The 23200-nt window shown below is 55.8% G+C and overlaps 1 protein-coding gene across 2 annotated transcripts; it reads right to left on the bottom strand.

Moving 5' to 3' along the window:
• On the bottom strand, positions 1–21321 carry EIF3B (eukaryotic translation initiation factor 3 subunit B). 2 transcript variants are annotated; one of them, XM_074345536.1, is made up of 19 exons: positions 20607–21321; positions 16502–16694; positions 14903–15022; positions 14497–14554; positions 14176–14304; positions 13795–13952; positions 11092–11223; positions 10939–11005; positions 10527–10573; positions 9412–9622; positions 8222–8294; positions 7325–7447; positions 5778–5856; positions 4995–5133; positions 3307–3432; positions 2712–2789; positions 2315–2423; positions 1886–2016; positions 1–1234 (listed from the first exon to the last, which is right to left on the bottom strand). In XM_074345536.1, exons 1-18 carry the CDS (start codon positions 21022–21024, stop codon positions 1913–1915), a joined length of 2364 nt encoding a protein of 787 aa, XP_074201637.1. In that variant the 5' UTR covers positions 21025–21321; the 3' UTR covers positions 1–1234; positions 1886–1912. The 2 variants fall into 2 exon arrangements, with proteins under 2 accessions (XP_074201637.1, XP_074201636.1); XM_074345535.1 differs by having other exon boundaries at positions 1898–2016; positions 20607–21320.
• Between the last annotated feature and the right edge of the window lie 1879 nt (positions 21322–23200).

Here is a 23200-nt window from a genome sequence, read left to right as displayed (position 1 = left end):
TGCTTGGAAATTATTTTATTTACAAACTATGCAAAAGTTACAACTAGCAAATTTGTAACAGTGAAAAGTTAACTTTTCAAAAACTCTGTTAAAAACCTGTTAATACAACAGAACCGTGTGCCTGTCCCTTCTTAAAGCCACAAAGTAGGAGAACCAGGGCTCGCACACTGCGGTTAAAAGCACAGAAGCGGACACAAGGGCCGCTGTGGCCCCAGCGTGAGGGGGCCCGCCAAGCCGAGAGCCACAGAGGGGAGAGCGCGGGGCGCAGGCCCACGGGGGGCCCGCCGGCCGAGCCACGGGGCGGGTGTTGGCCTGTCCTCCTCCCCACGGGTGCAGCTGGGCCTCCAACCCCAGAAGGCCCTCGCTGGCCCGGATGTGGTACAGGTCACGGGTCACAGCTGTGAACTCCAAGTGTGTCTGCTCCACGTTGCACTGCTTTTTAAACTAAGCTTCAGGGTCCAGGACAGAAAAGGGGAGGAAGAAGCGGCCGTTGCACAAGGCGCCAACGGGCAGCAGGCGCTGCAGGTTACAAGGGCCGGAACTTCACGGACGTGCCCGCTCCCCCCTCAGGGAGCAGAGCTGCACACTCAAGAGAACCACACGCTAGTGGCTCCAGTGACAACCATCAAGGTACGTCTTCACACCTGCGCGACCGAGGAAGGAAGGGATCTTCCTCATCAGGTGAGCTGACAAGCAGGGGACCCCGAGGAGGGTGACGTCCCTTCCTCGCCACATGAGCTCGCAGCGCAAGGCATGAGCTGAGGGCACAGGCACCAAGTTCAAGGCCACTACCTACACTCAAAGAGAGGAGGAAGACAGCTTTTTCATACAAGTTTGCCTTTATTTCCACGTTTAGCCCGTTGAGAGAATCTGTCACAACCTGAATGGCGGGGGACGTGCCGTGGCGCCCCGATGCCCCGAGTGCGTGGGGCCGCAGCACTGCAGGCCTCCCTGCCGGCGTCCAGGGGCCCGGAAGGGACACCGCGTCTCGGCAGGACCGCTGACCGCAGGAGGCAGGGCACAGTCTGCGGTGCGATTAAAACCCAAACAAGAGGAAACCGAGAGCAGTGCCTCTGGGCCCCGTGGACAGCAGGGGCTGAAAGGCACGGCGACGTGTGGGGGCGGCGAGCTCCGGGGCGGCCTCGGCCCCGCGCGCGAGAGCACAGGCAGGAGCTCCGGAACGTGCAGGCTTTCCGCAGAAGGATGGCCGCGGTTCCAGCACAGACACGGGGCACTGCAACAAGGGGACACTGGTCACTCCCTGTCCTGGGTGCCGGGCGCTGCGTGAAGAACAGGCACTGGCCACACGGCCCAGGCAGGCGGTGTGGCCAGCACACAGCACACCCCGTAAAGGAGGGAGGGACCACAGATCCACTCTGCTCCGACGCCTGTGGAGGGGCCGGGAACCACCACCCCTTTCCCCGCTGCGGGATGGCAGGGCCGGGCACCCCAACGCGCGCAAAGCCTTGGCCCTCCTCCCCCGCACCCACGCCAGTTCTGAGGTGGCAACCTCTGGTCCTTCCGCCCTTACTGAAGCCCGAGTTCCTGCCACACCTGATGGCATTTCAGGGGCTCTCATCTCAGACCAACTAGGGACTGACCAGAACAGCTGCTGCAGCTGGGGATGCCCCCTTTCTGCTGGACGCCCCGAGGCCTTCTCCTAGCAAAGCCTCCCCCTCCCCAAGGCTCGTCCCATCAACGGCTGGCCCTCCTCTCGCCCGTGGCCAACCTGCTGGACCAGAGGGCAGCCCCACTCCCACACCCAGGGCCTGCCCCCGACTTCCCACAGCTCACGGGCAAGGATGTGGCTCCCTGAAGCTGGGTCCCACTCACACAAGCTGTCTTCCCAAGAGGAGAAACACACGGGACGTGAACCGCGCCCCGCCTGAAGTCTCACCACAGTGTTGCTGGATCACTCCTGATTTCCAAGGGGAATAATTTCCTCAGTGACAAAAAACTCTATGGTCTCCTCCTCCCAGTCGTCCACGTTGCTGTCTAGCTCGTCAGTGTCCACACCTGCGGACAGGAGGCGGGCTGCACCGGGGCCACTGGGCACAGCGCGGTGGGACGCACGCGCACACACGCGCACACACGCACACACACAGGCCGAGAGGCCAGGGTGAACTCAGCAAGGCCCTCTGCAAGGGAAGGCCTAGGGGCTTGAACCTGCAGGCAGGAGGGAGCTCTCAGTTCTAAGAATCTTTGAGCAACACTTGATGTTTACTAAAAAATCTGGGAAATGAGCAGATGCAAAAAGGGGAAATATTTTAACTATACACTTAAAAACTGTATCTTTGGCAAAGATATGAGTTACCCCCTCGCAACTCCAGGCGTTCGTTTCTCTGCTCCATGTAGAGCTCCTGAGCCATCTTCCGGTATTTTCGGAAATCTTCCATCATGGTCCGTCGTCTCTCCACTAATTCCTGCCAAGTCGGGGAGAAGTTACAGAACTCACACCCAACTCACCCCCACGATGCTGTTCGACCCAAATGAAAACGAAAACAGGGCCTGCAGCCCCGCCCGATGGGGCACGGAGGGACACTCACTGGACACCACCCCACCTCCAACTCGGCCCACGCCCGCCTCCCCCATCGGGAAAGCCAGCCACCAAGAGGGCCGGGTGGGCCCCCATGGCCTGGCGCTGGCCTTCCCTGCCGTGAGGGGACGGTGGCCTCCCTGGCACTTCCCTCAGGCCTGGGAACAAGGCTAACCTTTGAGGCTTTGGATTGGCTCAAACGATCCTTCTGTTCAAAGATCTTGGAGTATTTCTTCAGATCCTTTTTAATTTGCTGAAACAAAGACAAGTCACTCAGGACTTACATTCAAAGCAAGAACCACAAACGCGACCTTCAAAGCTGCCAACGAGGGCCGACTTCCTCCACGATGAGCAGAGCAAGGCCTCCAGAGAGCTCCCAGCGTGCGCCCGCCTTCCCTCCACGGGGTCCACCCTCCCCCAGCTCTGGCCTAATACCATCGCGTATTTTGCCGTAATTAGGTAAATCCCACAGACGTGCCCCTTCTAATCCCACAAGGACTGTCTATTCACCCCTGGTGTCTTTCATCCACCCTCCAGTTCGTGCAAACCCCTCAGAAGGGCACTGACGTGACCTCAGACAACCTGAAAACGCTTCCTGTCCTGAAACTACCCTCTCTGCTTGGCCCGCGCTGCGCCTGCTTCCCCTCAAAAGGCCCCCCATAAACGCTGTGCTCTGTTCCTCTCTCAGCACCACCCTGAGGGTCACAGGAAAAGGCTTCTCCTTCTGACACCTGCGGCACCCTGCCCCGACACCAGTGAGGACGCCAGACCTTGATCTGGTCCTGGCTCAGGAGGGAGGGGGGCCGTGGCCTCCAGAGCAGCTGGCAGAAGCGGTCCTTGCTGTTCTTCTGCAGAAGGCGGCCCTGGAAGGTCCACAGCCAGTAGGCATTGTCCACCTGGGAGAGAGCAGAGGCCACGCTGAGCTGCGCACCCGCGAGTCACGTCGGGGCTAGAGGCCCTGGGACCCTTCCTGTCGACAGAGCCAACAAAGTTAACCGCTCCACTCAACAAGTGTTTGAGAGCCGACAACCTGGCAGGCAGACAGAGCTGCCGGCATCTGGGAGACGGCAGCGCACAAAGCAGAGACCCTCCTTCGCCGAGCGCACACCCAGCAGCACAAGCGGACGAAGGGCACCGCGGTGCGGGGCCTGACCGGGCCGTGCCACACTGAAGCCAGGGCAGGGCTGCTGGTGGAGCACTGCGCCCGGACAGAAATCCACCGTGCCACCCGTCAGCCCGGCTGGCGCTTCTCTCGGAGCAGGACCTCCCCTGTGAAGGGGGCAGTTGGCCCAGCGTGGTCAGCGGTCTAAAAGGGCGTTAGTGCCAGGCGTGCCTCACTGAGGGGACATGTCAACATATCCCCATCTGAACGTGAAGACGGCTGCTTGACACTGCTTCCACTGATACTCGCCAAGTCTGTGTTCCTAAATATCCACTCTTTTGCTAAACGGAATTATCCTTATTTGACCTGTAAACATGCATGAACTGGTTCAACTATTAACACCTCAATCAACAAAAACAGAAACGGAATATAAAAAGAGGTCCCCGGCAAACTGCACCCCCAGCGTGGGGGCACGCAGCTGGTGGACAAGGCTGAAGCCAGAGACCACAGAGTGGGGTTTGAACAGACACAAATTCTGAGCCCCACCAGCGCCCCCTGGAGACCCCAGAGGAAATGGGCCCCCTCCCCAGAAAGCGTCCGCACAAACACAGCTCGTCCTTTCGCGGAGATCTGGCCCAGGCTGAGACGCCCTCACCAGCGGACGCCACACCCGTTCCTGCGATCACAGAACCGTTTCTCCTTCTACTGACACCACTCAAATCTTTTGCTCAAGTCAGAGATGACAATTTTTTCAAGAAGTTAAACAGAGGAATGGCAAACGTTTTCTTGCGTGCCAATCCACTCAGCCAGGCCTGACTAAAGGCTGACGATGGGCCAGTGGTTTCAGGTGCTGGGGACTCAGCTCAGAGCAGGAGAGAGAAGGCCCTTATCCCTGAAGTGTCCTGGGCCAGCGGGAAAGGGAGACAACTGGCCATAACAACGGCTAAGGTGAGCGCTTGTGGTCGAGCACAAAGAAAACCAGCAGCGGGATGAGGGGACGCAGTGGCCTGGCGGAGGGGAGCCTCTGCACAGCCGACCCACGGGCTGGGGGGCCAAGTACTGATGGCGCACACCAGGAACCTCTTCGGGGAAACAACGGTGCTGGGAAAACACGTGCACATGGAACACACCCTCCTTCGCATCTGAGCCCCAGGAATCAGCTTGGCTTAGCCGGAGGACACCAGCCACCTGGCTGCCACCTGCAACAGCAGGCTAGGACGGCCGCGCTCTAGCTCAGGAGGAGATGGGGAGGAAGGCATGCTGATTCGCTGAGAAGCCTGGTGCCCAGGTGCTCTGCTGAGGAGGATCCTGTGCCGCCTGGCCCCCACGGCACCAAGGCTACCAGGGTCCCCGTACCTTGTGGCTCCACCAGGACACAGAGGTGACGACGTAACGCCCAGTGGGATCCCACTCCACGTCGGAAGCCATGTAGTGCTCTGCGATGTTCATGACCGTGCAGTCCGACGTGTCAACAAACGCCAAGGCACCGTTCATGCTGGGGGGACAGACAGCAGGTCAGCCCCCAGAGCCGCGTCTGCACACCCAGCCCTCGTCTACAGGGGGCCCTGGGCCCCGACCACTGCCCCATGAATGACGTGGAAACAGTCAGTGATGACCTCGCAGGGGTGCCGTGAAGGAAGGCGCACAGGGCGCTGCCGCTCAGGGGAAAGGCTGTCTGGGGCCAGGCCTCCGGAGCCGACAGTGAAGCCGGGGGACAAGGAGCCCCACCGTTCCCACACACTCCACGGACCAGCAGCCGAGCAGGAGCGAGAGGACGGCCGGGTGCTCACGGCACCACCACAGAGGGAGGGCAGGCTCAGGGCCCGGTTACGGAAGACGTGGGCTTTACATCACGGTAACCAGACTGCCAGGGAGAGGCCTACTCAACCATGAGGAGGACAGCACGCGGCCGTGTCTTCCAGGCACGTAATGAAAACGTCGGCAAGTGCCCGAGTCTGCCGGCCCTGGTCCAAATCTGGGGAGCGGGATGGAGACGCCACACCAGGGTCCACAGACTGGGGGGATGCTCTGGTGGCGGAATGGCCCACCACGCCCTCGAGGAGTCAGGCCGCTGCTATGCGCAGGGGCTCCGCACAGCCCACCACCTACAGCGGGTGCCCGCGTCAGACAGACACCCACCTCCTCAGGCCAGCCAACACCACGAACTGTCCCTGGGGGCTCCAGAAGATGGTGTTGGCCTGCTGCTTGTCGAACATCTCTGAAAGGAAAGCAGTGCGGGAGTCAGTGCGTGGCAAGCCCGAAGGACTGGCAGTGGGGTCACACGCCCCCGACGGGTGTGCACGGTGACTGACCTCTGGCCGGAGCTCTATGGAGGCAGCGCACCTACCTGCTACCTGTGAGAACTAGGTCAGAAAACCCCCTCATGTTCGCGGTAAGTCACAACCCACGGTTGGGGGAGGATTCTGAAGCTGCAATACTCTCTTAAGTAACATTTTGAGTCTAAAACAACATGCTTCACAATGTGACTGGACAGACACGCCTCTTACAGTTCCTGACAGGGACTCTCCACCAGGGCGAGGAATCCAGTTTGCAGATTCTCCAAGAGATACGTGGCCCAAAGAAGCCTAAAACTCCACTCCTGTGACTCGAACAGCTTTCTAACTCACAAAGACTATTTAAGTCCATCCCCTCTCCCCACCTGCTAATTGCTTGCTTCCTGAAGGGCTGGAGCCTGGTCCTCCCGCGGGGTCTCCTCATTCACTCACTCAGGAGGGGAGCAGGGCAGGCACAGGTGACCACAGCAGACCGTGGGCCTCCCTGCGGCCTGGTCCACCCTGAGGAGCCTGAGCAGGGCTGAGAGGACGTGTGGCTAAGGTAGCACCGCCCTGGCCGGGAGGGCAGGACTCTCAGACCAAGAAAGGAAGAAATAAAACTCTGTAAGCAGACACCACTCAACAGCCTCTGCAGCCACAGTAACACTCGAGTGACTCACGCTGACCCTGACCTCTGAGCGGAGCCACAGGTGCAGGGCTCCCAGACGGCAGAGGCACGAGACCCCCGCTGTCTGTCCATAAGGAGAGCTCGCGGAGGTCCTTCCAGTCCTCAGCTGCCCGTATTTCCCTCGATACTCAAAGGAATCTGCAATGCAGGCAAGCCTCGTGACCGACAGCTGACTGACACCACAATTCTACCACGAGCCCTGCCTAACTCCAGGAAGTGAAAACTCAATTCCCGCAGAGCTCTCTCAGGAAAAGCCCTTCCCAGGGCACAGGAACCTGTCAGGACAAACCACTGTGTCCGTGGTGAAGTCCTGCATGAGGTTCCAGGAGCGCGGGGCGAGCACCCCTGGGTGCACCTCACCCCTAACTCAGGGCGCAAGGCCACTGCCACCTCAGCCTCACAGAGAAACGCTGGAGTGCCAGCGATCGTGAGTCAGCGCCGTGTCACCCGTGGACCCGCCCTGCTCCAAGCCCATGCCTGGCACTAGGGACGCAGGGCGGGAGCATGAAACAGGCCCCGATGCATTCAGGCTAGACGAGGAACAGGCAGGCTGTCGCCATCCCAGCCTGGCGCTGCAGCCCCGGTGGGGAGGACAGGGCCCTCCAGGCAGATGGATGGATAGCAGCCCACTGACCCCGGGGCCGCAGGACGGGGACCAGCCTGCCCGGCCCTGTCCCCTCCGTGTGGGGTGGGGAGGGGGCAGTGGGGACGAGGACGGTACGCACTGGTGAGCTCAATCTTCCCGTTGCTCTTGACGTGGTAGAAGGACGCCGATATCCGGGGGGCTTCCCCGTGCAGCACCGCGAACTTGCTGCCATTCGGCTCCCAGGCGAAGGCTATGATGGTTTCTAGGTCAGGAAAAAGAGCAGCTCCTTTTGGTCACTTAACAACAGAACACTCCCTATCAGTTAAAGTCATTCCAGCAGAGAAATGCCTCCCCCCAAATTCTCCAGCTCATTCAAGGGATACAGTAGCACTGGGACAAGGGCTGCACTGCACCGCGGGGGCCGCCTGGCCGGTGGAGAAGCCCCGCGGCAGCTGGGGGGCAGCCTGCGGACGGCGTTCCCCACCCTCCTCGCTGGGCACTGGACACCAGGGCCCACACGCCTCTATGCCCAGGCACGAGGCCACGTCACCCCTCCCTCCCTCCTCTCCCAGCAGAACAGAAAGCACAGGCCAAATGTCCTACCTAAAGGCGGGATCACAGCACTCAGTTTTACAAGGAAAGAGTCAAACAATAACACAAAGACGCTCTACTCCCGACGACCTCCACACGCAGGATGGGAAGCCCTCGAGCCGCCCTCCCTGGGGGTGTGCTGAAAGCCTGCTCTTCACCCTCTCCCAAGCGTGCAATCGGCTAGAGCCCTCGCCCCCCCGCTGGGCCAGCAGACCACACGGGGAGAAGGGGGGGGCGTCTCTCCACCCACTCGGGAGCCGGCAAAGCTACGAGACCACACGGGAAAGCGCAAAGAACACCCTCGACGTGCGCATGCGGCAACGGGACAGACGCCGCTCTCTGCGAGCGGGGTGTCCACTCGGGCCGCGGAGCCGCAGGAAGCCTCAGGGGAAGGTGTGCACACAGCGCGGGGCCTCAACCACGGGGCAGCGACAGCGGGACTTGCCTTTCATTTCGACCACGTCGACGGGCACCTGTTTTTCCCTCATTCGGAAAATTTCAAAATTTGTGACAACACCCTGTAAAAAAAAAAGAAAAGAGAAAGAAGAGATGATATTCTGAAAAATCAAAGAGTGAAGAGTTACAGCATGGGACCACGTCCGAGTTTGCTGGAAGGTTACATGCATGCGTCTGGTGCAGACACGAGCACCTGCAGGGATTAACACGACGCACTAGGACCTTCTGAAATGCTGATGGAGGTGCAAACTGGTACACTTTCCAGAGAGCACATGGACCCCACCGCCCCCCACCCAGCTCCTGCTTCACGACCCGCCCTCACGGTCCGGGGTTACACACTGCAGCACAACTTCTGTCCTCGAGGCCTGCCAGTGGGGAGGATCCAACCACTTCAAAACAGCTCAGACACACCCACGTGAAGAGCAGGGGCCCACAGGGGAGACAACCCACGTGTCCATCAGCAGACAGACGCAGAGCGACCAGCCACACGGGGGCGCGAACGTGGAGCGGTCAGCCGCATGGGGGACACGTGCAGGCCATGACCCACTCCGCGAAGGGCGCGAGGCACAGAAGGCCACGCACCGCGTGGCTCCATCGTACGAAACATCCACAGCAGGGAAATCCAGGGACAGGAGGCAAGGCAGCAGGTCAGGGGTTGTGAGGAGCAGGGTGGCTATGAGTCTCTCTTGCGAGGGGTGGGCACACTCTGGAACTGAGCTAGTGGGGAAGCCCACACAGCCAAGAATGTCCTGAAAGCCAGCAACGGCACACTTAAAGCAATGCTTCCATCAGGAGAAAAAAACCTGGCAGTTTTTGGTAAATTAAATATTAAGTGAAGCAAACAAAAAATGTGGGTGCAGAACGTGTCAAGCACTCCACTGTTTGTGCTTAAAGAGAAAACGTAAGAAAAACAACATACCCATTTTTCCTCCTGCAGAGAAGGTGGGTGCCTGGCGATGTCCCTGCACACCCTTGACCTCCAGCCTGTGTGAGAGCGTCACCCCCCCCAAGGCTTACAGAGAAAAACCACACCCCCAGCTAGGACAGGACAGCAGCTCTCGCTACGACATGCCAGCTGGGTCTGGAAACACATCACAACATGAACCAAAAATCCATTAACACCCTAAACAAGATGGAGGCTGCAGAAGGAATGGTCGCTGCCCGCCGGCGCCCACTTACCTGGGTGCCTTTTGGTGTCCTGTCGACTTTAACACACAGGTAGTCTCCATTTTTCTGCCAATGTAGCTTGCAATCCACCACGTTGAAGAGGTTCCTGACTCTGATCTCCTGTCTGGTAGGAAGCTGCATCAGCGTCACCCTGGCTGGTATATCCTTATCTTCAGGCACCCAGAACGCTATTATGTTACCCCCGGGAGACCAGGAAAAGTCTCTGCAGAACAAAGAAAATGAAGTGTTTATTACAAGGACGGGCTACGTGAAGACAACCGGCAGGCACGCAGAACAGAGGGCACTTCGTGTAAAGCTCCGCCCTGGCGCGCTCGCCCACAGCAGCCGCCCCGGGGTGGACAACCCCGCCCACGGCCACGCGGGGGCCCCAGGCTCCGACACCCCACTCACACTCTTAACCACAAGGCAAATAAAGTAAATCTGCGGCTGATGGACCCAGCTGCATGATTTCTGAAGACTCATTAAGGTGCTAAAGGGTGAATCCTCAAATCAGAAAGTTTAAGAAGACTAAGGATTAGGGCAATTCTCTCTGCTGTGGAGATTACTCTAAGAAGTGCTACAATGAACAAGCATGAGTCCCCATCTGCGAAGAGTATCTTCACTTTTGCATTTATTGAGAATTAATTCCTGGCTTTATTTTTAAATATAAGCCATAACTGTGCGCAATGCTAATGTAAAAGTAAAAACAAGAACCACGAGCATCCTTGCCCTGCTGGCTCTTCACTGCCCCCAGACTCCAGGAAAATAAAACGTGTCTGCTCTGACAGAGAAAACCAGCCGCAGTTCACTGAGGCCACACAGATCCCACCGCAGAGACCACGAATGGCATAAGGACCTTCCAACTAAGTGGAGACCCCTCTCCTCAAAGACTGCACCCGAGTCTCTGTTCCAAGGCGGGGACACAGGAGAGGGCAGACCCTCAGGATGTCCCTGCGTGGGGGGGAGGTGTGCGTGGGCCACAGCCAGCGGCCTGGGGGTGGCCGCACGAGCCTGCTGTGACATCCCTGTGTTCGGAGTGACAGGCACCAGCACCTTCTCTAGCCGTGCAGGAGCCAAGTGCTCGAGGAGGGAGTCAGACAAAACCCAGGTGAAGGAGGCTTACTCACTTTATGCCGGAGATCTTCAGGCTCTTCTTGTCCAAAAGACCCATAGACTGTGGGGAAAATGAGGCTACAAATGAGTCAAATCCCGCCACCGTCTCAAAGGTGCACACAGTTTTTCACAGCGTGAGCTCACTGAGGGAGCAGTGTGAGCAGAAGGTGACAGGTGAACAGTGAAACAATTCGCCCACAGCAGCAAACACACGTTTCCTCAGCCCGTTCATTAACCCCCCGCCTGACCCCCCCGGAACAGAAGTGGGAGCTGGCAGGTCACAGCCCCGAATCCAGGACACGAGGCACAGGGCCACCCTCTCCCCGTGGCCGCACCCCAAGCTAGGGGAAAGCACTGCACGCTCGAGCAGCTGCCGAAGCCGACGAGCAGGACGGGGCAGGCGGTTTAGGCACCCAGGTCACTTACAGGGGTTTCATAGATACTGAGAGTGTCAAGAGTCATCCTGGCAAAGAATTTACCATCGTGGCTCCACCTAAGAAGAAACAGAAGAGAAGTGCCAGGCTCACCGATGAAAAAAAGGCCACAAAGGTCACCGCCGGCCACTGCAGGCCCACTTACTTGAAGATAGGCCAGTGGGCAGAGCTTTCACAGTGAAAACCCCTCTTTTTCTGCCCAGTAAGGATGTCCCAGACGATGATGGCCTGAGGGTCGTCCTGAGTGTCCATCAGGGGGCTAAAGGTCACCAGGTATCTGCAACAGAGGGGACACCCAGTCACCTCCCATGCTCTCCCACCTCCTCTCAGTGAGGCGCACAGCTGTGCGTGCGGGTGCGGGGAGGACCCGCGCCCAGGCCGCGGTAGCCAAGCCGGGCTTCTGCTCCCAGGCGGCTCCTCGCACAGGACAGCCGCCAGAGCAAACAGTCGAGACTCACGCAACCAGCACTGGCCCCCAAACCCCAGGCTCCTGACGAGGCTCCCGCCCAGAGACCCTGCCCGAAATACGGAGCAGGACCGCCTGCATGAACCACGCTCGGCACCAGGGCACTCCGAGGGCCACTTGAAGACGTTTCTGCTAAAACCAGGACAAGGAACGACCCAACAGATTCCAAACAAAAGTCTGCTGTGTGTGCTGGCGGGCACAGCGTGGGATTTCCGCTCTTCCTTGGGGTTTAAGGAAGACGAGAAGAGAACCGAGGGCCACTGCAGCACGGGCAGGGGTCTGGCTCCAGGGCCCCGCGGTGGACACCACGGCCCTTAGGTAGAACGCCTTCCCACAGGCTTTACATCGCCTCTAGATCACCTGCAATGCGAACACCGTGGAAATGCTGTGTAAATAGTTCTAAAAACAACGTAAAACTACGTATATAGCTGCCACAACGCAGTAAATTCTAGTTTTTTAAAACTATCTGAAAATTTTTTTAGCTCCCTGCATCCTGCAGTTGGCTGAGTCTGCAGGTGCAGACCCAGGACATGACTGACGCGGAGCTGCTGGCCCGGGGCACCTCCCAGCCATCGTTCCCCCGAACGCCAGCTCATCTGCCCCACAGCACTGTCCCCTCTGCCGCCAAAGTCTAACTACCCAAACCAGACAGCTCTCCTAGGAGAGCGGGAGCCACACGAGGCGGAAACAAGCACAGTGAGGGGGAGCAGGGAACAGCCCCGCGAGGGGCTCGGCACCTCCTCCTCCCGGGGCTGTGCCCTCCTGACTCACCAGATTAACGGTGCTGGCTCGAGTCACCACCTCCCACAAGTTACTAAACTCCCCACTCAGGTCCAGGCCACACACCTGAGAAGGACTCAGAACAGGACCACCCCGGAACCACGGAAACTGATCAAGCTCACAGGAACAGATTCTTCAAGCTGCAACCTCTACGAGCAAAAGCACGCACTCACCACTCATCAGTTCACTCAACGTGGCTCACGCGAGAGCTACTGGGCAGAGCGCCAGGTCCCAGCGGTCCGGCCCGTCCCCACGTGGGCAGGCGGTGTGCCGACAGTCACAGCTTAACGTGGGAAGACCAGCAACGTGAAGCCATCTCTGGGGATGCAGAACTGCTGGGGGGCCGAGAAAGGGCGGGAGGAGGGGAGGAGATGGAGGAAGCTTCCTGCCCCTGCACGTCACCTTGGCACAGAGACCAGCAGTCTGTGTGGACCCTGTTCTGACGCACCGCCGCTGCAGTGAGAGCCAGCGGTCACCCTGCACCACGCATGTGCAGAGGGGCTGCAAACCAATGGGTACTCCACGGACACGGCGCACGAAAACGACTTTATCAAAGTTGAGAAGTGCCTTCAGGTAAAACCTGCCGTCTGCAGTAAGTGCGAGGCCCAGGGAGACAAGGGAAACAAGGTCCCGAGGAAGCAGTCAGACAAACCCAGGGGCCATCTGGCCCCACCCTCACAAGAAGCCAGTGTGAAAACAAGAAACACAGGGAGGGTGTGCTGTTCGAGACACAGACTAAGCACACGTACACCCGGCTGGACCCAGGTACGAACAAGCCAGCCACAAGAGAGAGCTATCTGGGGACAAGTGGGGAAACCTGAGTACGTTTCAAAACCAGATGACACTGAGGAGCTCCTCCCAGCGTCGTCAGGTGCGATGAGAGACAGCGAAGACAGAGAACATCTTTGCTCCGCAGCAGTGCAGACTTCGGTCAAGCTGTCTACATTTACTTCAGGACACTCGAAACAACGTGAAGCAAATACAGCAAAAATCACTAAATCTGGGTAGTGAATATCGGATGTCCCCACAGGACGGAAGACCGGCCGCGGGCAGCACGGCGCCCGAGCTCCCATTCCACCCTCTCACGTGGAGCTTTGCTACACGGACTATCTCACACGTGAGAAACTCAGCCATGAGAAATTAGCCACAAAATACACGACCTTGTATGACATTCTGAACTGGAGGGGAAAAAAATTCTACAAAGCACATCACTGGATCAAGTGACAAAACTGGAACCTGGCAGTTTTTAAATAAAGTCTTAATGTAGAATTTCCTGATTAGTAACTGCAGTGTGGTTGTGCGAGAGAACGTCTGTCCTTGGGAAACGCACACTTGGGGTAAAGGGACACGATCCTTCAACCCCCTCCCAGACGGCTCAGGAACAAAGCCATGTACACACACGTGCAGACGGGAAGTGAGGGAAACGAGAGAGCAAACACATGAACACGGTAACTGGAGAACCTCGGTAAAAGGGTGCACGGGAGTCCTCCGTACTCTTTCTGCCATGTTTCTATTAAGTTTGAAATCACTGCAAAGTAAACTTTAAAACAATTATGTATTGAGGGCCGGCACGACTCCATCCGCAGTTTTCTGACAGCTTACCTTTCACAAGGTGAGAAGTCAATAAGCTGAACCCCTTGGTGGCTGAATCTCTGAATCTGTTTGAATTTCTCTCCCCCCCAGAGAGCAATGCCTCGCTGATGAAAGGTTGCCAGGTAGGTGCCCTTAGGAGACCAACGCACGTACGTCTCTGTCCACCTCTGTGGAAAAGAGCACCAACGGTAACACAGAGACCAAATACAAAGACTCCATCACCCACGAGGACCTTCCTCCCCAAACTCTTTAAATAAAAACACAGGCAGCCTGGTCGCTTCTCAGGGCTCATTTCAACGCTGTTCTGAGAGATGTGATCTCAAAGGACAGGGCACGTCCCCGCTGCCATGCAAGTCCCCCTGCGCTGTGGGAAGACAGGGTAGGACCCACCGCTCTCTCCTCAATGGAGACAGGGTCCTTCACGTCATTCCAGAATATGGAGGTGCGGTCCCCACTCTCAAAAATCACGCTGTACTGATCCCGGCACTCGGCCTCTTCAAGCCAGTAGCGGAGGTTTCCCTATAAAAAGAACCAAAGGCAAGAGGTCTCACACGTCTCATGAACTTTAACTGAAGAGCAGTTGCTCACAAGGACTGCGCTCAGAGACAAGCCCAACCCGCCAGCATCTCTAATGCCTGAGGATCCACCACTTCAAGCCAGGCGGCAACACGGCCTTCCTTACGACCACTTACAGGTTGCATAGCAACATACCAGGTCTTTGAATGGCTGTTTCTCTGGAATATCCCACTCGTCACTGATCGTCATGTACCTGGAAGAGCAGGGACACATAAGGATGATCAGAACAAGGGGTGGGTGGCCAGAGCGCGACCGACACTGGCGGTTCTCAATCAGGCCGCACCGCACCCCCCCACCCACCCTCGGGGAAGAGCACAAGGCCTTGACTGTTTCTAACGAGTGAGAGGATGCTGGTGGGGAGGCGTGCTGCTGGCCAGGGGTGTGAGGGGCAGGGACATGGGAGGGTCCGGCAGGGACCTGATGGGAGAATGCAGTCACCTGGAAGGCGACCAGCACCCCCCCACCGCCCACCCCGGGCAGGAGCGCCTGGCAGTTCACGTTCGGGACGACGTCCAGGTCCCCTGACCCAGGAAGGACTCACTTGTCAAAATCGGTGAAGAGGTTGACTCTGAACGTGTGCTGCTTGTCCAGCTTGTAGCCGTCCGCATTCTTCACAGCGTCCAAAGCGTGGGCAGGAGACGCGTATTCCAGGAAAATATACCTGAATCCATAAAGAGGGCAACTTGCAGGCGAGGCAGGTCACGCTCAGTGCACCCAGACCCCCACAGGGCTCACACGCGCCGTGGGCACCCGCACCTGTCTCACCGCCACGCGCCCGCGGCGGTCTAACCCCTGGCAGAGCAGTTCTGAGCATGAACTAAGTCCTACCAGCAGAGCCCAAGTCTAGCTCCATAGTCAGGAGCCACAGAGACGCTAACCAACCAGACATTTCCCGCCCCGACCGCGCAGCAGTTCCACGGGTGCAGACACGCACCCACGCTTCTGACCTGCGCGCTTCAAACCCGCCCGAGTTGCTGTGCAGCACGCATCTTTCAACAAAGCTGCTTAAACAACAGAGTCTAATGTTGTGCATTACAGGCGAAGTCACACAGGCTCCCAGAGAACGCTTCATCAGAACAACAGAGCCACAAGCAGCCGCTCACAAAGAGGCTCCCTTCCACCCTGGTCCTCAAATAGGAACGTAGGGAGCACTACCAGCAGACGATAATTTTTTTTAAGAAATTGAAACCATTCTAGGCAGTTTCCAAAATCTGAAATTGAAAAAACAGAGTTTGTGCCGCCTTCTCATCCCTGTCCCACGAAGACGGCTCTGCCTGTGTCAGGGGCGAGGCATACATGAAATTTTAGCGGACGAAGCCTGACAAGCCTACGCAGAAGCACAGAGAACTTCCGTCACTGCTGGTCGGGTGTAAACTGGTAACGACCAGTGGGCATGATGCGGCCCCGCCGTGGACAGCGCTCCCTGCAACCCCACGCCCCCAGTGCTCAGAGGGGGACAGGCGCGAGGCTGCTCACACCTGCTATTCAAACCGCTACTGTCAATCGACAGGACAAACTGTCACACGATAGGACAGAACACCACAGCACTGACAAGGAAGGAACCAGAACTACATTTACCAACACGCACAACCTCACGCTGAATTCAAAGAGCAAACTGAGGCCACACACCTTAAACTACCAAGTTTAAAAGATGCAGGATTTTAGGCAACACCACACAAAAAAATTGCTAAGCAATGACACAATGCTTCTCCCCGGACTGTAAGAAGGATCCCCATTTCAGAGATGTTAAAATGTAGGGGGAAAGCATATCTTACAATAAAAACAAAAATACCCTGTCAAATTTCCCTGACATCCCGCCAACTTCCAGAGCGGTCGGCCCCTTTCCCCAGGATGTACCTGGCATCAATCACTGTGTGATGACAGAGGTGAAGCGCTGACTGCTTAAGAGTTTAGCAGCACGAACTCAAGAACCACTTCCATTTCCTTCTCCCTCCGTCTGATGACCCCCGAGGACAAATCACTGCTGCGCAGAGCTGCCAGCTGGGGGCCGCCTGAATAAAGGAGCGAGGCCCCACTCGCGCATTCACGGTGAGCTCCTCAACACACGGCGACCCCCTCCCCCGGGTCTGACCACCAGAAGAACACAGACGACACTGCAGTGCCGGAGAGCAGCACTCACCCTTTCGTCCTTCCGTCCTCCTCAGGGTAAAAATCATTTGTGATTTTCCCAAACTTGGAAAAGATCTTATGGATGACGTTTTTGAGTTTCTCCAGACGGTCAGGTCCCACCTGAGGAACGTTGTCGACCACAATCACCGAGTCGATTCCATCTGCCTCCTGGGGCCGGTCTTTGAGTATATCGCCCAGTAATTCTGCACAAGGGAAAGATTTGTCAAATGACTTTTTTTGATCATACAGAATGTTCATACACTAGCTTAGCACACTGAACAAATTTCCAAGAGGCAAAAAGTGAAGACTCTAAATGCTTTTGCTGTAAATGAAAGAAATCACAGCCCTGACTTGACTCAAAATTTAAACTTGCAAGAATTAGGAAGATTTTAACTGTTCACACTCCCTTTGACAATCAAGATATGTTGTCTGATTTCTGGCAATAATGGAATATTTTAAATGAACTTTTCAAAAAGGGCTTAATAATGAAAAATGCAAACAAAGACCATGGCCTCTCACCAGGAATCAGAAAAACCCAAAGTAGGGATGCCTGTGGCGAACCTTCTCTGACCCATCTCTACTACAAACTCACCACAGGCGCTTTCTTCAGTTTATAACAAAACAAACTCATCCAACATTCTTTACGTAAAACATTCTTGCTTGAAGACAGCACAGGACTGAGGCTGGCACTTAAACTAGGCGACCAGCGAGTACAGAAGCTCACGAACGTGTGCAAATCACGATGCACCCTACACCTGACTGTCCCAATGCGACGGAGCAGCTTGCAGAGACACTGGAAGACAGCAGCCACTTAGACACGACGCTGTAAATGCTTAGGACGTGCTTGGAACACAGGGAGCAATGCCAACTATTATTTCCATAATTTTAAAAGCTCAAAATGTATTAGGTTCATGTCACCTGCTCAAAACTAAAGTGCTCAAATTTCTTAGAACTGCTTCATTTCCATGAAAGGGTCAGCTAGAGTGAGAGAAAGAGGAGAGAAACACAAGAGGAATAAAGGCAAACAGGTCCGGGACGCCAGTGGGGTGCTGCCTGCGCCGTCTCACCTGAGGCCCGTCCCCAGCCTCAAGCCCTGGACCACAAGGCTCCAGCACCAACACAAGTGCCCAACCGGCTGCTGGACTCGAAGGGCAAATGGAGCATCAGATGAAAAAAGGAAATCCTACCTTTTATTATAAGTTCTGTACAAATCCTAAGCACAATGAGTTAGCCAGCTTGTCTAGAAAGCTGTAAAATTACAAGGTACTGTGTCAGGAGCCAGAACAGAAAGACACGTTTTAAAGCTGCCATCAAAGCACACTTGTCAGGTGAAACAACGCGGGTACAGACTCTCCTCGACCCACGACAGGGTCACTTCTTGGTAAACTATTTACACAGCATCCTAATTCAAACCGTTGCAATCCGGGGACCATCTGTAGTCAAATGGCAGCACAAGGTAATTTTTAAACAACAGCTGAAGAACGTGGCTTGTTACTCCTGTGTCTATGTGTTCCAGAACCTAATTATCATTGTGATTTCTGTGTTCCACTCTTTTAAGTATGTCAACATACTACATAGGACACATGTCTGAAAATATACTTTGTTGTATTTCATTTTCAAAAGTTACCATGAATTTTCTCCACTTTTGTGTTGAAATGTTCCATGTTAAAAACATCTTTCAAAAAGAAAAAAAAGCCCTTTAATTTCAAGAGGCAAGCCCTGATATAAACTCTCTCTAAATAACTTCAACACCTGGAACTATACTGAAAATGTTACTTCATGTAAAAGAACTGCCGCTTAAATTTCAATGAAGCTAAAACTGAGACCAAACAAAGAGGGAAGAAGGAAAGACGCAGATCAGCGTCACGGCATCTTCCCGCAGACTAGAGTCAAATCCTTGGGTTACTTTTAAAGCTGACTTACCATGCAATTACATGGCCTGTTAAGCCTGATCTGAATTTACAAGGTTTGCAATAAAAAGCTAACTTTTACACAAACTGTCGACTCCTTCCCACAGTCTTGAGGCGCCTGGTTTGTAAGAACCCACCCATACACAGCAAGGGGATAAACTAAAGTGTACGATGAAGAAACATTCCCTTCGCTGCCAGCAGCCCACGCATCTGGTTACTCTTGGCTCACAGATTCCCAGTCTGACTCCAGGAGAAATGGAAGCAATTCTCAAGACTAAGCAGCAAAGGAGCCAAGGCTACAATCTTTATCGGATATTTGCTAGGCCGAGCACCAGAGGCAGCAGGAAAGTTAAACTGAAGAGATGACTGTGATGATGATGCAACTGTGCAACAGCTCATCTGTCTCAAAGGGGAAGGAGGCAAGACAAAGGTACCTACGAGAGGGCTCGCTGGGAGGCTCGGTCCATTTTCAGAAGAATCCGTACCTTGTGCATCACTCTGACCCTACAGGGCAGTTCTCATGAAACACAAAACGTATGTGAGCTACTGACCATAACCAACTGGTCTCAAGAAAACTGACTACTTGCTCAGTGTTAGTTCCTTAAGGCCAGGAGCCTCACAGGTCAATCTGGCAAAACAGGAGGATCACCAGGGCTCCCAGAGGCCCACCCGGCAGCCCTTAGCCAGGCTGGCCCGGGCTCACGTCAGCACCCTCCGTCACACACTGAAATTCAAGTGCTAGAAATCGTATAAATTAGGTGTGCTCAAATAATGCTTTAAAAAAAAACCCCTAGGGCTCAAAATGGGCTTTAAAATCAAAACTTAGATTTTAAAATATAAGAAAAACTGGTGTGGTAAAAAAGAACACTGGTATAGGCTGGGTGCAGGGGGCAGCAACCTGCTCCACAAGAACACAATTCCTTGTGAGGGACAGGCTTCGACTGGGTCAGCGGCTCCCAAGACCTCACTAGCTTCTGGAGCCTTTCCTGCTTTTCACGCTGAGATATCTTTGGTCTCGTGAAATAAAGTATAAGACAACAGTGACAGTAACAGGCAGTCCTTGAAAATTACGTTTCAAATAAATCATATCATCACGCGGTGCACTCCAAACTCCTACCGCGCTGGGTGTCAATTCTATCTTATTACAACTGGAAGGAAAAACATAAGAGCATTTGACAGAAAGTTTACAAGTAAGTAAAGTTATGCTTCAAAGTCAACAACTCTATGTCGGTTCTTTAAACTTTCTTTTCAAATTTACGTGATATTCTTTATGATTCTCGCTCAATCTCAGGGTGACCGGACACATCTCAAAAGAAATATTTCTACTTTAACATGGTAACATCTTATTTTCCTGGCGTTTCATTGGCTACTTCAATGGTGTTTTATTCACTTTTCCGTTTTATTCTGTAACGTGGTCAATATGCAGAGGAATCCATCGATATGTTCCCAGCCTGGAGAGTTAAAATGGCTAAAAACGAAACATAAATGAAAATGAATCAGACCAGCCATTATCAGAAGTCGTCTTAGGAGACGGGGCTGTCTGGGACAGAAAACAGAAATAATGCCTGTAAATGGAACCAAGGCAGAAAAGAAAGATAAAGGAAGCTATAGTCAGTACTACGACCTGAGAAGACTACTTGCCAACAGAAGGGTGGTGGTCTGCCTACAGACCTAGGAAAAAAGACGCAACAGGAATCTGGCAGAGTCCGCCTGGCACTGTCCCACCGAGGACCTCTCCGGGAACAGGCGCGCCCGCGGGGGCGGCAGAGGCAAATGGACCCAGTTTTGCCACCCTGTTCTTCCCACTCCCGAGGGTCAGCGTCCATCCACCCCTAAGGAGTCGGCACCGAGTCGGTTTCGGCCCTTCGACAGGTCTCTCTGGTCACTCGGGGCACCAGACCGCACGCGGCGAACTGTCACCAGAGTCTGCGCAGCACGTGCAGTGTCCTGCTTGGCTGGACCGCAAAGGCCACACAGCTGCACATTCGGCCCCGGCTCCTGCGAGCAGGCCGGCGGCCTTCCCCACCCTCCAAACTCCTGGCGGTAGGGCCAGTGGCCGGCTGCCCACGTTGTCTCCACCACCCCTCCTTTTTCGGAAGAAAAACGGAGATCCGGGCGTTCACGGACAACCTTCCCCGCTTGCGGGGCGACAGGCGGAGGACCGGGGACCGGGAACCTGGCCACAGACCGGCCCCGCCGCCTCACCTTCCTCGCTCACGTCGTCCACGAAGTCCTCGGGGTCGCTGAAGGAGGGCTCCTCCGCGCCGCCGTCCTCCGCCGCGCCGTCCGGCTCCCCGCCCGCCCCCTCGGACCCGGCCTCGGCCGCTGAGTCCCGCGCCTGCTCCGCGGGGGCCTCGCCTGCGGCCGGGGCCTCCTCGGGCGGCAGCGGGGACCCGCCGGCCCTCTCCACCCCGTCCGCCGCGGGCTCAGCCGGCACGTCAGGCCCCGAGCCGGCCTCCACCTCCGCCACCGCGTCCTCGCCGCCCGCCGCCTCCTGCGCGCCTGGCCCCGCGGGCCGTGCCGGCCCCTCCCCTGGGGGCGGCTCGGCGGCCGGCTTCTGCTGCCCGGGCTCGACCCGCTGCTCGGCCGCCTCGGGCCCCGCCACGTTCTCCGCGTCCTGCATGGCCCGCCGCTGCCGCCTCGCCCGGCCTCGCCTCGCTTCCGACTCTCCCAGGCCGCACCGCGCGCCTACCGCCGGGCCATGTGCGTGCGGCGGGGCGCCCACGCGGGTGGGGGGGCGCCCACGCCCTGTGCCGCCCCGCGCGCCCGGAGGAGCTCTCTCCGCAGACAGGCGTCCTCCGGCGATCACGACAGCGCTCCCGGGACACGTGCGTGCTCGACTCCAGTCCCCGCACTTGCTTCGGCCGACCTACAAACTGCTAGGCAGCCAGACTACCCCGCCTGAGGGGGCGGATGGTTCCGTCCAATATGGCGGCCGCGCCCTCCCCGCTCCCATCGGGCCCTGCGGTGAAGGACCAGACTATTTGCGACGCTGCGGGAGGTACCGGAAACCATCTCAGCCCACGGAAGTGCACGGGAACACCGTTTACGTAAAAACTAATACTAGGGAAAACGCTCAGTTCAACCAAGTGCTTGGCTATCTTAGCCTTTCACCAAACGGTGCAACGTACGTCACTAAGAGCCCCCTTCACATGGCGGCTTTTAGACTCGTCTACTGACTGGGCAAAAGAATGGGCGATTCCAAAGTATAAAAGGAACTCCTGACGGGTCAGAGAGGGCCGAGAGTAGTACAGGAACGACTGCCTGGCGCAAGGCAAAAATGAATGGCAGTTGGTTTAATCACTTCCGCCCGAGCTCACCGCGGCGGCTGTAATTCAGCCTTTCCCCATTCTGACGGCCACGGTGGTTCGGCCCGCGCGGGCCTCCGCCCCCCGTCGCGAGCGAGCGCGGGTCCTGAGAGCGGGGCGGGGCGGGGCGGGGCCAGCTGCAGGGGGCGGGGCGGGAAGGGTGGTGGGCGGGGCCGGCCGCTGGCGCGTGGGGGGGAGGGGCCAGCTGCAGGGGGCGGGACGGCGCGGGAAGGCTGGTGGGCGGGGCCGGCCTGCAAGGTGCCGTGGTGACCTGAGGCTCAGGGGCCGGGCCACTCTGGCTCCGGTTTGCTCCGCCGGGAAGGTAGTCTGTGTTTGTGTCTTGTAGTTTGGTTTGTGCCGGGCGTGAGGGCCACCTCGTCGTGGGTGTTTTGCACATTCTAGAGAAGAACGCGGCGGCTACTGGGGGCGGGGAACGGGGAGTTAGCGGGGACCGAGTTTGGGAAGGTGGATGGTAGTGACCCTGCGCAACGACAGAACAGAAAAGACACAGAGTAGCCAACTCAGTACTGAAGAACAGTCAGAGGATGACAGTTCCTGACTTACTACTATACAGCTAAGTAATCAAGACGGTGAGATACTGTTGAAGGAAAAAACAAATAGATCAAGGGAACAGAATAGACATCCCAGAAATGGACCCACACAAATACAGTCCATTGATCTTTGGCGAAGGAGCAAAGGAAATCAGTGGAAAAAGCACAGACGTTTCAACAAGCGGTGTTGGAACAGCTGGATATCCATGTTCAATAAGAATGAATATAAAAGATCTTGACATTGTCTTTCAATTTAAACAAAAATTGACTCAAGGTGGATCGTAGACCTAAATGTAAAACACAAAACTAGAAGGTAACATAGGAGAAAACCTGGGTGGTCTCATGTTTGGCAATGAGGTTTTTTGTTTGTTTTGTTTTGAGGTATAGTTGATGTACAATATTATATTAGTTTCAGTGTACAACACAGTGATTCCGTTTTTAAAAATTATGCTCCATTTATAGTTATGTAAAATATTGACTGTGTTCCCCATTCTATACAGTGTATCCTGGTAGCTTATTTATTTTGTGCACAGTAGTTTGTACCTCAGTCCCCCAACCCTAGTTTGCCCCTCCCGCCTTCCCTCCCCCAACTGGTAACCACAAGTCGGTTCTCTGTGTTTCTGAGTCCACTCATTCACTTGTTTTGTTTTTTAGATTCCACCTAGGAATGATAACATACAGTATTTGTCTTTCTCCGTCCAACTTATTGGCAAAAAGATTTTAAGAGCAACCCCAAAAGCACATCTACGAAAAAATGGACTTAATAACTCCAGCCCTGCAGAAGTCACTTTTTAATTTTTAAAAAAATTATTATTATTATTTTTAATGGAGGTGCTGGCGATCGAACCCAGGACCTCATGCATGCTAGGCTTGCACTCTATTGCTGAGCTATACCCTCCCCCAAAAGTCACTTTTAAGAATGAAAAGAAAAACTAAAGAA

Source organism: Camelus bactrianus, chromosome 18 (genome assembly GCF_048773025.1).
Source record: "Camelus bactrianus isolate YW-2024 breed Bactrian camel chromosome 18, ASM4877302v1, whole genome shotgun sequence".
NCBI lineage: Eukaryota > Metazoa > Chordata > Mammalia > Artiodactyla > Camelidae > Camelus > Camelus bactrianus.
The sequence above is the reverse complement of the archived record's forward strand: the minus strand, read 5'-3'. Positions and strand labels throughout refer to the sequence as shown.